The 15,010-nt window shown below is 39.4% G+C and overlaps 1 protein-coding gene across 3 annotated transcripts in view; it reads left to right on the top strand.

Annotated features, from left to right (window-relative positions):
• The window catches only part of DCP1A (decapping mRNA 1A), a 32,552-nt gene extending 27,716 nt beyond the window's left edge, over positions 1–4,836 (top strand). For all 3 annotated transcript variants that reach the window (XM_039734353.1, XM_039734354.1, XM_039734352.1), the window contains one exon: positions 896–4,836. In XM_039734353.1, coding sequence (XP_039590287.1) covers positions 896–976 — 81 coding nt within the window. In that variant the 3' untranslated portion in view covers positions 977–4,836. The remainder of the gene's footprint in view (positions 1–895) is intronic.
• Positions 4,837–15,010: the final 10,174 nt, after the last annotated feature.

Raw genomic sequence — 15,010 nt, 5'->3', positions numbered from 1 at the left:
AAAATGCAAGTCTAAAAATAACAAACAGCCTCTTCCCAGTGACCAAGTTGTTAGGACCAAAAAGGTCATTACCAGATCCCATCATTAGGTTGCCTGATTTATCTGTTCCATTTTACATAACCTTTTCTTCTGCTGGTGTGTATGGGTTTTCTAATTAAAGACTTAAACTAATCTTGGAACTGAGCTCACCTGCTAATATTGTGAGTGGTGATTTTAGAGATCTGACAGGGATATTTGTCTCCAGTCTTTACAGGGAGAGAGCTGAATGAAGACCAAAATAGACACATCCTGCAGCATGGGAGCACTCACCCAGCACTCTAAGCAGGATACCAATTGCTGTTCAGACTTGTCAAGAGAGTGTTACACTCTCAAGCTAACTGATGATATACCAGTTTTGTAACTTGTCATTTGAAGGAATTAGACTCAAAAAATATCTGTAAATATTGTCCATAGGTGAAACCAATTCACTTCCCAGTCATGCTTTGACTTGGGAATTCTTTGCATTCCCATTCCGGCTGCTCTGCCTGGCAAACAGCATCACATCTGACAGTCAGGCAGCCTTGATTTGGGAGCTGTACACAGAATGGGATTCTTTGTGCTTAAGACTATGGTTTGGGCTCTGGAGGGAAGCAAAATGTGGCCAGGCTGACACAGTGATCCTGTCTGTGTGTCTGAGTGTCCACAGTGCCTGGTGATGCCTTCAGCTGCTGCCCCTTCATGGTTCACAGCCTGTGTTCCAAAAGCACCTTTTGTGCAGGCACACAGCTCCTTCCCTTGCCAGCTGCAAGGAAACCTTATCACAGCTAAAGTGACATTAAATTAAAGTGACATTAAAATAAACTCTTTTTGGTATCTTTTCACTAATGTTTCTCATTTGTTTCTGTTTTTCCTGCAGAATGATTCTCGTTTTCTCAGCACTATCCATGAAGTCTACTTGCAAGTCCTCACCAAGAGTACAGACAACATTAAGCTATAATTAAAGCTGAATCTACTTAAAATATGTTCATTTTAGAAACAACTATGCCTCATCTATAAAACTAATATTTTTGTAAAAGAATATTTAGTTTTCAATGTCTTGAATTTGAACCTGTTAGGAACGATTATTCCTTAAATACTTATGAAAGTAATGTTCTCAGAATGATCTAGGTTTTCACTGTGATCATCACCAGCAAACCTTTTTTTTATTGGGGAGGGGACTTAAGTTGCATTTGAGCTCTCATTAGCATTAAGTGAATGTGGAAATGTTTGCTCTGGCTCTCATTCCTGGTTGTATTCATTGTTCAAGGATTACAGACTCAAAACTATTTCAACCAGCAAATGCACATTATAATACACTACAGCACACCAGAACCAAATGCAGTGGTGGGAACCTAGTTCCAGTTTGAAGGACTAAGGAAAATGGGAGCAAAATGCCTTGTGATTAAGCTGGTAGGTGTGGGGAGGGAAAGGGTCTGGAAGCCAGGCCATTGGAGCTAAATCTTTAACAAAAAGTCTGACAAAGAGATTAGCTCAGTTCATTGGCAGTCTAGCTAATGCATGTAAATTCATCCTTGCAATATTTCATTAATCTTATTTGTTTCTGTTTTGTGTTACTGACATAAAACACCCAAGTTGGTAAGACCATTTTCTCTAAAGAGGCAAAATTTGAAATATGCAAAATCCTCGGTGATTGTACTTTTTTTTAAGCAACAAAGGAGTTGCATGTTGAAGTTCTCATTTTAAATTTATAGTTAGGAGACCACCACTGGAAGACTCTCTTCCTGTTCAGCAGTGTTTGATAAAATTTAAACATTTTGTTTCCTTTTAGCTTAAGGATGGACCACACCATAGTAGGCTTTCACTCCTCAGTTGTGTTGGAACTGCAGTGTTGAAAACTATCCAGATGGGAAACAAATGCATGCTTTTCTTCTGTTGCCCTCTCCCCAAATAATTAGTGTACACTTCATAGTCTGAAGCTAATCTAATTAAATTGTTACTGCTTTGTATATGTGATTTAGTAAGTCACTATTCACTAAGAATTTAACTGGGTCCTTTCCCATTTGAAATCAGAAAAGTTTTAATTATACTTTCTTATGCTGCTGTGTTGGTTTACCTATGGGTTGTATTTATTTCTTAAAGGCATGCAAAGGTAATTAATCTGGGTTCAGGTCCCAACATTTTCCAGCAATAGTAGTTTCAAAAGATGCTTTTTCAGTAGAAAAGTGTTGGGCTACTGAGTAAAAAGATAATCTGTAGTGAGTTGTGATGCACTGCTTCGTTCTTTTCCCTCAAGCACTATTGAAATATGAAGAAAAATATTGTTTGGCTCCTTACAACATATATGTAAGTGTAGATCTCCTAAGGATTAGTTAATGTTGACATAGTCAAGGTGCATGGCCATTTCATTGGAAACTAGTAATTGAGCTTTAATTGTGACTTGTTCACAAATCAGGATGTTTTAGATACAAAAAATATTTACATACATTCAAATATTTTTATGTATTTGAACTATTGTAGGTTTTTTTCTTAGCTTTTTAGTGGAAAATATATTTTGTTTAGCACTACCCACCTTCTGAAAAGCTCTTCTCAGCCTTTGAGTTCAGTGTTTCCAATTAAAATATATAGTATATTATTAGAAAAATGTTCAAGATTCAGGGAAAGATGCTAATGTGCATTCATCGAGTAATATATTGGATTTAATGGTAGCATCTAAATTCAGCAATACAAACTCAGACTTCTTAAGGAAGATAGGAACTTCTTCCATAAATTCTGGAGTTACAATGCTGTGTATGCACATAAACAGTGAGACTCAAGTTAGATTCAAGGTCTAAACTGATTTTATGTTGGGCTTTTTAGGAAAAGTTTCACTGAAAGGGACAAGCCAGGGAGCAGTTCTGAACAAAAATGGACAGTCTATGCCAAATAGAGGGTGGCCCTTACCTAGATTTAACAAAGATGGAGTCTGTAACTTCTCATGAACAGCTTCTGCTTTCTTCAGTGAAAGATTTGATAAAGGTTTGGACGAACAGAGATGTTGGGAGCTGATAGTGCACGTTGGTACTGTTTGCTAAACACAGTCATATCCAAAGATCTGTAGAAATGATAGGAAGGAGTTGTATTTTGAGTTCTTCAGCCATATACAAAAGTAATAATACTTTCAATATCCTTAACTTATGAGGGTTCCTGTGCAGCTGGAAACAAGCAGTTGGCAGATCCTTACTTCACTTTGGTTTTGCAGTGTCCTTGTAGCAACAGGCTAATGGTTTACTTCCCTGCCCAAACTTTCCAAATGAACTGGCAGAGAACCAGAGTTAGAATTGCAGTGTCCACAGCAAACTCTACACCTTGAACTTGACAGCATGTGTTTGTTCCAACCTCTGCGTGGGGCCAGCAGACACAGGAACCCCCCCAGTGCAGAGGTGTGACAAGTGCCAGGGAGTGGCTCTAACAGATCAACTCCTTCAGTTAAAAGCTCATTGTAAAACACAAGCTCAATTACAGTGTAAAAGCTGATTTTTTTATGTGGACTCTGTATTTAAAAACCTTTTTCCCTATTTTTTTTTAATTTTTTGTATAAGTTTGAAATGACCAGCTCGTTGAAGTGCTTGATTTGTGTTATCTGCATGTAGGCATAACCAGTGTGTAGCAAGTTACCTTGGGGCATCACAGAAAATGATTGTGACCATTTTAAAGTTGTTGGTTTTTTGATTTTTTTAAATGCTCGCTTAATGGGGATTTTATCTATTCTTTCTGGGAATCAAAAGGTTATTAGTTCAGACTACACTCCTCAAATTATTACCTAAGCATGTTTTTTGTGGCTCATATTAAGTTACTTTAGGTTTGAGTTTGGGTTTTTACTTTTTCCCTAATCAAAGACAGTTTTAAAACCTTACAGCTGCTGAAATGTTCAGGAAAATCAAAATTCTGTTTTGTAGTTAGACTTTATCTGTTATTTTAACAATGCAAAGTTTATATGAAAGGTGCCTAACAGTTATTAACTTTAGAAGGAGAATATCTTTCCAAATTAAACAAGATTTGCAGAATGAGTGATAAAAATTCAAGTGATTCATCCTGATTTAATATAAAATGTGTAATTCTGTGTATAAATCTCAATATTTAAACACTCGCTGCTGGATGTATCACTTTTGCTTGCATTTCTAATTGCTTCATTTTGATTTATTTCTGAAATCCATTATGCCATGTGTAGTCACTGATAGAATTTCTGCAATGTTTTGGAAAGCAAACTTTAATTTGGGACTTCTTGGTTTTTAAAAGTATTCTAAGCAAATCAGCCACCTTTTTGCCAGGTATTTGGGTTGCTTTGTACAGCATATCTTAACAAGAGGAATGTGTGCAATATGTATCACCTCATGTTTGTCTGGCAATGTTACAAAAATGTTAAGATGCAATATCTTCCTTTCACTTCCAGTTGGAAAAATTGCAGTATCTCTGATTTGGTGGTGTATTTATTTTTATCTATTCAGTGTATGGGCATATGGTTAGTTAGGTTCTTTTATGTGCATTATGTGCTTTTAGTAATTTCTGAGTTTTATCACTTCTGCATATGCACCAGTTGTAGCCATTTGCATGTTCTTTCAATATGAAGACCATGGGCAAGGGGGGGCTTCAAGGAAAGATTTCTGGAAACCTGAATAATTGTAAGTCAAAAAATGTAGATACTGCATCATTAACGTTTTTGGTATGGTGTGGGTTTTATAGCACCTATGTATGTTTGCAGTTATTAAGTTATTGCATAAATGTTTAAGAATGAGCATTTTTTTCATCCAAAATTTTGTATGTTTGCAAATATATTTTTGTAATAAAACTTCAAAACAAATGTTTCAGCACCTCCTAAAATCTTGTGAAGTTTCCTTTTATTTCTAGAGTTGTATTAGCCTACTGGAAGGTTCAGTTTTTATTTAGGGTTAATATTTTCCAGAGAAGAAACTCAGAGTCATTACTCCATTGTGAGGGTTTGCATTTGTCCACATAGAAAATGCAACTGGACTGCTTGAAAGGCAGTGGGGAGCAGCTTCTACAAGCCCTGTGCTGCTGTCAGCAGCCTTGTGTTTTGAATTTGATAAATAGATAAGTTTCCTCTCAGATTAAGAATGCAGCTGCACTTTCACTGGTTTGTAAGTAGAGCTCTGTGTTTGGTGCCCTCCTGTATCACTTTTTTCTGGTATCCCCTTTCATCCATCTAGACATGGCATTTGATTCTCAGTCCAGTGTTGGTCTTTGATCCAAGACATTGGAAATTGCAGTTGTCCTCCTACCATATCTGATCGATGTCATTCAACTGCTTGATCCAATTTTCACAAAGTGAAATAGGGAAGAAAAACATAGAAGTTCATATTGAAATTAGGCAAAACCTTAGACCTAAATCCCTAAATCTTAGCTAGATGCTAATTCCTGCTCTAACTAGCCACAGGAGCTGGTGACTGCAGGGCAGGTCAAATGTCAGGGGAGGCCACTGGAGAAAGGCATTGGTTGCCCTGATGGTTCATTTTGGACTGATTCCTGTGCAATGTCCAGAAGCAGATTCCTCTAACAGAAGACTGCCATACAAAACAGGTACAGATGTGGATTAACTGCAATATAAATTGGGGAAAAAAAAAGGGGGGGAAAACTGCTTAGAATCAAACTTTAAATTCTGCAATCTAGATCTAAATTCTATATTAGGTGTGTTTCCTGTCTCGTCAATATCAAGAATTTTTTTTTCATTGTCAGTGCCATTAATCTGTTTGTCTTCTCTGGTCCAGGTATTCCCCTTCTCTGTTACTCACATGAAGTGCTGTCCTTTAATTTTGGAATAAGGAAATACTTCTGAATTTCTCTGTGTAGCTCCAGCTGAACCAGGCACTGTACACTGGATGCTGTGTGCTCTACAGTCATGTTTTTTGAAAGTGTGTGACAGAATGAAGCCAATCCCTGCTTCAGTGGTGATGTGCTGGATACAATCAGGGAATAGGCTTCCTAAAGTTCATTGTCTAAAATTCAAATTTCATTTACAGGCTTGCAGAATGAAATAAGTTGTAGCTCATGTTCATGGGTCAAATTAATTGAAGTTAGTGGACTCATGTTTGGTAAGGGATCAGCTACACTTCCTTCTGACTATAGAAGGTAATATAGAGAGTAAGAAACTTTTCATTCATACAGGGTTTTTTCATTTGTTAATAGGATGCCTTCAAGTTACTAAATAGTCTTTATTTTGACTGAGGTAAATTTCAGTTTAGTTTCCTAATCAAAATATTAGAAATGATAATGTATGTTATCAAAAGATATTTCCGGTGCCTAGTAGTAGAATTTTTTCACTTATCTTCAGGTGTGAATCAGCTTTTTTCTATCTTCTAGATTTTGATTGGGGGATATATTTTTTGGCCTGACCTACTAATTTAGAATTAAACTTCTGTGATAGACCTAACTTAAATACAGCCATGAGCTGTAAAACTCATCCTTGTCAGTTATGCAACAATTTTTTCATAAGACACTCCTAATCAGGCTCAAAATGCATTGAGAAAAGAGGGCAGTGAAGAGAGATTTTTATCAGTTGCTGCGTTTTTGAAAGAGCACTGGCAATAAAACAAGAGGGAAAGGACAATTGAATAGAAGATTCCTGAGAAGAAAACAAGGGAAGGAATAGCAAAAGTGTTCATGTAAATATGAAAGGGGATATTGTAGAGAAAAGTATGGCCTGTGAAGGTATTTCCTGAAGCACAGGGGAATTTAAGTTACAGTTTTGTTTCCGTACTGCTGCATGTCTTCAGGTATCCTCAAAGCTCAAATGCAGATTGCCTGTAAGAATTCAGAGTATTTCAGGGTGTGATCAGAAAATGACTGGGTAGGCATGATTTCCTTGCTCTTATTCTTCAGGTCATCTGTGGGGTTTTTAATCTCTGGTAATGAGGCAGCACAGGGGAGTTGATTGATCCCAGTAGTACCAAATTTTTGTCTTTGTTCGGTGGCCTCCCATTACAGTTTAAAGTCTGCTACATAGAACAAGACTGCTCATACCTTGTTGCCTTATGTCTCTCATTTTAAACATACCTTTAAAAATATTTCTACTAGAATCCATTCTTTAAAATTCAAGCAGGTTCATTTTACAAAATCAACCTTGGGAAATAAAACCACAAAAGAATAAGCTTTATATGCTGGCTGAAATGAAAGTACTTGCCCTTAGGCCTTTCTTGGAAACACGCAGGGATGTGATGTAAATGCACAACTTTTACTTCTTTTCTCCTCATAAATAAGTTATGAAGCTTTTAAGAGCATCTACAGAGCAAAGATCTCCCAGCCTGGCTCCTGTAAACAAAACCCTGTGTTGGTCTTAATATAGACAGCATATGACTTGCACATCCTGCTCATAGTTCTTGTGGTTTGGAAGAGGGATCAGAGAGGCTTAGCAGGTTATCCAGTGTTCTTGTGAAGGTTTGGGATTTATGGCTGATGCCGAGTGCCTTCTCTGGTTTGTGTTCTAAGCATCAAACAAATTCACTTCTGTCCTCTGGGGACACAGCTCTCCCATGTAACAAAACTGCTGCAAAGGCAACTTCTGTTGTCTTAAACTCCCCACAAAAACTGAGGCACAGAAGTGCAGTTGAAGCCTGCAGGGTCTGGATGTGTACAGTCTGTTGTGGTTTACAGCAAGCCCTGCTCCTGATGTGATCTTCAGGATGGAAGGCACAGGATGCCCAAAATAAATAGAAAACTCTACTTTTCAATAGTTTAGTGGGAATATCCTGCCACAACAGAAGCTTTTACAGAAGACCCAAAGGTTTGGTTAGAAGAGCTGATAGTGCACTTAATAAGGGCTTGCAGTACTTTTAATAAGGGCTTGAAAATAAATTAATATTCTTCAGATATGAAGACAGCTCTCTGAGGGAAACTGCTGACATAACAGACATATGTGAAAGTGATGTAGACTGACAGTCTGTAGTGCCTGAGCCTAGGCCTGTGATGTAGCTTTATCTGTAACATCATTTTAGATAAAAAAGGCTGATCTTATTACTGCTCCTATAGCTGTTTTCGTGCAGTACATATAATTTCTTACAATTACTGGTGATGTGCTGCACAGACATCAGAGGTTTTTTCTTTTTTCTTAAATTCATTAGCAGCTAAATGATGTTATTACTGAAGATGAGCTGAACAATCTGTTCCATGTCTAACTGAAGTCACTGTTTTTGCATGTGGAGGGATGTGCTGGTGGTACATAATGAGAGAATGCTCTAGCATCAATCCATTTCATCTGTTCTTGAATGATTTCCTTCTCGAAGGGCTTCTAATGCAGCTGTTCTTTCAAAGGAACAGTCAAACCCTGTTGTGTTGCAGAGGTCAGGCTGAAGAGGATTTTTTTCACTTCTCTCCTATGCATTACAGCACAAATAAATCCTGCTTTATTTGGTCATTACAGCTCTCTTACACCTTCTTTCTAAAGGTGCACACCCTGTGAAAGCGTTGCTCTTTGGGAGATTTCACTTTGCACAAGTTATCATCAATATCTTTATCCTTTTAATTTTGTCACATTCAGTTAATTGAATACAGATATTCATTTAAACAAAACCAAAGAGACTAATAATTTCTGAGCTTATTTGAAGAGTGCCATAGAACTTGAGTCAAGAATCAAATAGAGAAAGCCAGCATGGTGAAGTAACTGTGGAACATCTACAAATTCAGTAAGCCCTTCAAGCACAGATGCAGGCAAAGGCCTCAAGCTCCTGCTACAGAAGTATTTCATATTAACATAATTTGAAGAAATTGCAGCAAGTGAAAAGTCAGATTATAAATTGAAATAGTTTTGTAAATAATATATTTAACTGGTCATACTAAACCAATCTAAATACCCCAAAATACTGCAATATTAGCATTGCAAACTTTGATTTAAATACTGTCATTTTCTTGCACTGCTAGCAGAAATACTTCCCTAAATGTAATCAAACAGCCCAAACCTAATCACTCTGAGTTCCTTTTAACTGTGTGAGACAAAAAATGTGTTTTTTCTCTGGCAGGCTAAATGTTACACATAAAAAAGTCTCACTGTGTAAGACTTGTCTCGAGTTATCTGGTTTAATATAAACATTTTTCATGTATCATAAAACTGTCATAGTATTTTGGAAACTTTGCAATTTTTGGATTGGGTTTGGTTTTTATTAATAAATTACTTTTTTATGTAGAGGAAATATAAAAATAACTATGGTTTAAAATTGGGTTTATTCAACATTTGCCGGCATGTGACTGAAAAATGGTCTGGTTTTTTATATATATGTGTTTACACATTTTTCCTTTTGCAGACAATTTTGTCAGCTGAGGAGAAGATTTATTTGAGTTGAACTATGAATCTGTTCTGTTTGTGCTTATCTTGTCCTTGTATCTCGCTGTAACAAAGGTGGATGGATTTCCCTTCTGGATGTTTCTGCATCAGGTGCTGCACAAGAGCCCTGCATTTTCCAGGTTGCTGTTTGTAGTCTGTGTAGCACAAACTGCTGTTCTATGGCAACTAAAGGATTTTGAGAGTGTTTTTCATGCTCCAATGGGAGCTGCAGAGCTGATCATTATTTCACAGCCTGCTGAATATTCTTTTCACAGGGTGTTTACTTGAGTGTGCTCTTGTGCTTATCTAAAACCACTTTCTACCACTGATGAAGGAATATAATTTATTTTGAGTGAGATGTGACAGTAAGGACTGAGGATCTGGAAAATTTGCAGCACCAGATTTGGTCTGACAATGTACTGCATTCCCATCCATCAGGGAATGATTGGAATTCCACCACAACTCCACAGTGAGTGGAATTCTACTTCTCTTTTTTTAAGGTACTCTGCAAATGAAATTAAACCCTGTGAACTACATGGAGGTTCAGGACTAGCAAGGTTACAGTCCAGGACAGCAGTGACTGGCAATTCCAGTTCAGTTTGGAATCCATACAGTGCTCAAACTGCAATTGCACAGCCTGTTGGTCTCCTCCCACACCTCCAAGCATTTTCCTCACTCACTACTGTTTATATTCTGTAGTGATGAGCTCTTACTACACTTGGATTTGGCAATCTTTTGAGAGCAGTTTTTAAGGCAAAATTGGGCCTGCAGCCCCATGGTAGCTAACTGTCCTGAATTCTAGCAGTGCTGAGTGCATGCAGCTCCTGCTCTGGTAAACAGGGTTGCATGTACTTATGTCAGCAATGCATTTTTGCAGTATCTCAGCAAATGTCAGTCATAGCTGAGCTTTCAAGCTTCTGCTGCACATAATGCCCTGATGCCGATATGTGGATGAAGGGATGGAAAAACCCAGTTATCCTGTGTATGTATTTAATAAGCTGTCTAGTCTGGTAGTTAATTCTGAAGCTAACGAGATGTGATTGTATGTTCTGAAGCAAGGCTGTTTGTCCATACATTTACATCCTTGGTTTAATCACATTGTACGTGGTTTCAGAGGCAAGTCTGAGGAATGTGGAAGAAATGTTGACTGTTGTATGCAATGTATACCATGACTGCAGCTATTGCTTTACAGTCCATCACACTTGGCCAGAGGTGCAGAAATAACACGCCTCTTCAGTAGATCAAAGAGGAGACACTGACACAAGGTGGAATTTCATCCTGTGAATGCTTGAGCTGCTGTTTTAACAACACAATACCACAATAAGCACTCGGTGATGCAGCACAAGGATTCAGGGAACTGAGGGGGAATTGTGGGCAGTGATCTCCCAAAAACATTGTCCAAGCTAAATCTATCTTAAAGTCTTTTTACCACCAATACCACAATAAGCACTCGGTGATGCAGCACAAGGATTCAGGGAACTGAGGGGGAGTTGATCTCCCAATGACATTGTCCAAGCTAAGTCTATCTTAAAGTCTTTTTACCATTCAGATAACAATGGAGGAAACAGAATAAGTTGTGAGCTGTAGTAACACTGGACTGGTCCACATTATCCCCCTTATTTTCTTACAGGAGAGGAACAGCACTGCATGTCCAGCCAGAGAAGGCACTTGCTAAGATTGCTCTTGCCAGTACACTTGGGACAGTTTGTCAGGGACCCATCCTTACAAGGCAATTCAAGAGCACATCATCACTGTGATCACAGAGACTTGACCACAGGCCTTACTCTTCAGCCAGAGAATGGAATCAGCCTGGGCCAACAAAGGCAAAAACAAGGTTAAGATCTGGCCAGTTTATATTTTTAAAAATCGTGAGAGAAAACAAAGGAGTGGGGAGTCACTGAACTCCATTTTAGTAGACTATCATTTCACTTTGCCACTGCTATGATTTGAGTAGACCAGTAACAGCCTGGCAATGCTCACCTCTTAATCACACTGTATAGACAGAAAATAGGGAGTAAATTAATCTGCTGGAAGCAAAAACTTAGCATAGAAATTACTTCATTGTTTCCATGATACCTGCTTCCATTTTGATCTTTTTCTCCTGTGTTTGTAAATACTACCAGCCATCCAGAAAGATGAAGTAGCCATATCTCTAAAAAAGCTTTTAATTTCCTGGTGCAAATGTATTTGTCTGTTTTTTGAAATTTCTTTTCTGCAGCTGAAATTAGGTGCACAGCCCTGTTTTCTTAATGTATATTGTGAATATACACATATATAATATGTGTCAGTACAAAATACCGTGGAGTTTGGCATCATAAACATGATTTCACTTGTGCTTGGCCTCATTTGAATTTACTTTATGCACCTCTTCTAAATAACAAATTAGAGAAGATCAAATTATCCTGCCTAACCTCACTCAGCTGACATGGATAACTCTGTGTCAGTGAGATGATGGTCAAGCCAAATGTCAACATCTGTCTAAAGAACAGTGTTTAAATAGCAGGGGTGATAGAAAAAGTGTCATTCCCTTCCTCAGCACAGCCAGTATTTTAACAGCTGCTCTCCAATCAGTGAGCACGGTACAGAGCTCAAGCTAATAAATGCTGCTGTGCTGCTAAATGGTTCTGTGCCTTTGACTACACCAGCAGGTAGGAGATTCCAGTAGAGCAGGTCTGTGGAGCACATGACAAAGTGCTGAGGACTCCCCATCTGCACTATAAGGGAGTTTGAATTCTGCTGCAGACTGGCTCTTGTCTGTCCTGTTGAACTGAATGCTCATTAACAGCTGGGATGCATTTGCTGCTTTCTCAGACTGAATCTTTATTTGAAAGGAATCCACTTCATGAGCTGTGGGGCTGCTCAGCAGAGAAAGCCAGAGCACAGTGAGCAAGGAACAATCAGGAAACTTGATCCAAAACGGTGGCTCAGTGGTGGCTGCCTTAGTCTTACTTTCTGACCATATGGCTGCAGACAGAACCAAGTGTGCTGTTGCCTTGAAGGCAACAGGCTGACAGGTTGTGGAAAGGATGCAAGAATGGACAGAGGAGAAGAGGAAAAGCTGTGCAATGTGCTCCAGGTAGTTGGTCACCCTCACTCTACAACATTAATTTCATTTTAGGCCTATTTGTGGCAATGGCACAACCAGATCCTGAGCAAGATATTTGCTGGTGTGTAGCATATGTAAGGCTCAGCTAAGGATCTTGTACAGGGAACTTAGGTTTGAATTTTCTGTAACCTCACCAACAGTTAAGGTAGAGTTTATAGTTTAAAATCTGGAAAAGAAGAGGGAAAAAAAATCAGCATTTCTCATAGATGCTACTTGTAACTGACAATACTCCTTTGCACATCAGAGCTGCAGGACAAAAGAAGTCCTTATCTTGTACCAAAGTGGATTTTAACAGGAATATTGTGGGGAAACTGCTGTTTAGAATGGCTGTTGATTGTCTCCACTGTGTCTGGCAGTCCTGTTTCTGTTTCCTCAGCTAGGATCTCTGCGGTATGATTTCCTGCATAAATAGCTACTTTCTAGCTGTCAAAGCTATGTGTTACTTAATTTCCAAGCTGCTGTTTAAACATAGTGGGTTACAAGGTCTACAAGGCATCTTTCTTTCTGTACCGTGAGAGGAAACCTGCACAATGAAAGTGCATTAACACCCTCATTGTTTGCCCTCTGCTCTGCCACTTGAAAGCTCTTGGCATTACAGCCCATATCTTCAGAGTTCCTAAATTTAAACCAAGGCTTGTGTGATTGTCATCAAGCTCTACCCTATCCCGATTTTATTGTCCATGTAATTTCAAAGTATTACTGAAATTAAAAGACTTTGGTAACTGCTTTTGCAGAAAGAAAAAAAAAAAAACAACCCGAAAGCAAGCAAATAAAAAACCAAACAAACAAAAAAAACCCCACCACAGGTAGTAGGCCTACCCTTCCCAATTATTTGGAGGTCGGATATGGACTGGAGCAGAGCAAATGGCAGTTGCAGCAGTTAACCTTTGTATAGTGCTCTCCAGAGCAACCTCTGCACTTTGCTACTGTCAAGTCTGGTTTTTGGCTCCCTTTTATCCTTCCTGGACTATTTCCAGTCTAGTTTTTCTTCTGAAGATTTTTATTAAAAGGATTTTCAAGAAGACAACTGATGACACAGTTTAAAAAAACACTTAAGGGAGTGGTGTCTGGTTTTATTTCTTCTAATAAATAGGTTCGTTTATGGGAAAAAAAATGTTTTATCATACTTTGCTAAGAGTTTCACATGCTACTTCCTACTGGCAGTTTACCAAGTGAGCGTGGCTGAGTGCTCTGTACATGGAGGTGGTTTCCTTTGTTTCTGAAACCCAAAGTCTGCAGAGCCTGGAAGGTGAAGGTGTAGGGGTTTTAATGGGAGTTGTTCAGTGTCTTCTGGAAGTAGATGATGATAGCATTAGTCCACTACATGTAACTAGGATATTTTTAAATCAATACAATACAGTTTCTAGGACAAACTACCCGTGGACAGAACACTGAAATACAGGAGTGCAGTGCAGGAATACCAGGCTGAATGAACAAGATCTGAGGTATCTTACAATGATAGAATCATCAAGGTTCGAAGATACCTTTAAGATTGTCAATTCCAACCTTCAACCTAGCACTACTACTAATTTGTCATTGTTGTCTGATTAGCCTTTTTTGTTGTTGTTTCTAGATTGTGACCTCTAGTGCTGCTTGAGCATTCTAGAACAAATGTGAAGTATTTTACCTGCCTATTTAAGTCTAGCATTAATGTCATAGTGTTCAGAATTGCTAGAGAAAATGTATTGGCTGATTGATGGCTGGTAAAGTCAATATTTTATGCAAAAGTCTCTGTGTTCATGAAAATTTTAACATATGTTATGGAAATAAGAATTATATCCTGACAGGAAGCCACACGGGGCAAGTCTGCTACCGTTTCTCCTTTGTGGAACAACCAGGTTACTGTTAAGCTGTGGGATACTGTAACATTCTTTTAGACAGAGGAACAGACTGGGGTGGAGACCAACAGTTTCATGGAGCAGGAGTTGGATCAAACATGTCGAGGGAGGTGATCCTGCCCCTGTACTGGGCCCTGGCGAGTACACCTGGAGCTCTCTATCCAGTTCTGGCTCCTCAGTACAAGACAGACAAGGCACGGCTGGAGAGAACAGTGGAGGCCGCAAAGATGAGGGATCTGCAGCATGTCTTATGAGGGGAGACTGTGGGAGCTGGGCCTGTTTATTCTGGGGAAGACTGAGGGGGCCTCATGAATGCATATAAACATCTCAAAGACAGATGCCAACAGGATGGTGCCAGACTCCTTCCAGTGGTGCCCACCAACAGGACAGGAGCTATGGCCAAAACTAAACCACAAAAAATTCCACTTCAACATGAGAGAACTTCTTTACCCTGAGGGAGGTAGAGCACTGGAACAGCTGCCCAGGGAAGGCGTGGAGTCCTCCTCTTTGCAGACACTCCAAACCCACCCGGGCCCGTTCGTGTGTCACCTGCTCTGGGTGACCCTGCCTTGGCGGGGGGGTTGCACTGGGCGGTCTCCACAGCTCCCTTCCAGCCTGACCACGGCTGTGGTTTCCCGAGCGATGGCGAGCAGGGAACGCGGCCGCCTCGCCCTCAGCGCCGCCTCACAGCGCGCCGCGGAAATGGCGCCCGCGGGAGGAGCGAGGAGCGGGCCCGGCCCGGCCCGGCCCGCGGGCAGCAGGGAAGGAGGGAGGGAGGGA

This window comes from Passer montanus, unplaced genomic scaffold (genome assembly GCF_014805655.1).
Source record: "Passer montanus isolate IOZ18808 unplaced genomic scaffold, ASM1480565v1 scaffold9, whole genome shotgun sequence".
NCBI lineage: Eukaryota > Metazoa > Chordata > Aves > Passeriformes > Passeridae > Passer > Passer montanus.
This window is presented reverse-complemented; position numbering and strand designations above follow the sequence as displayed.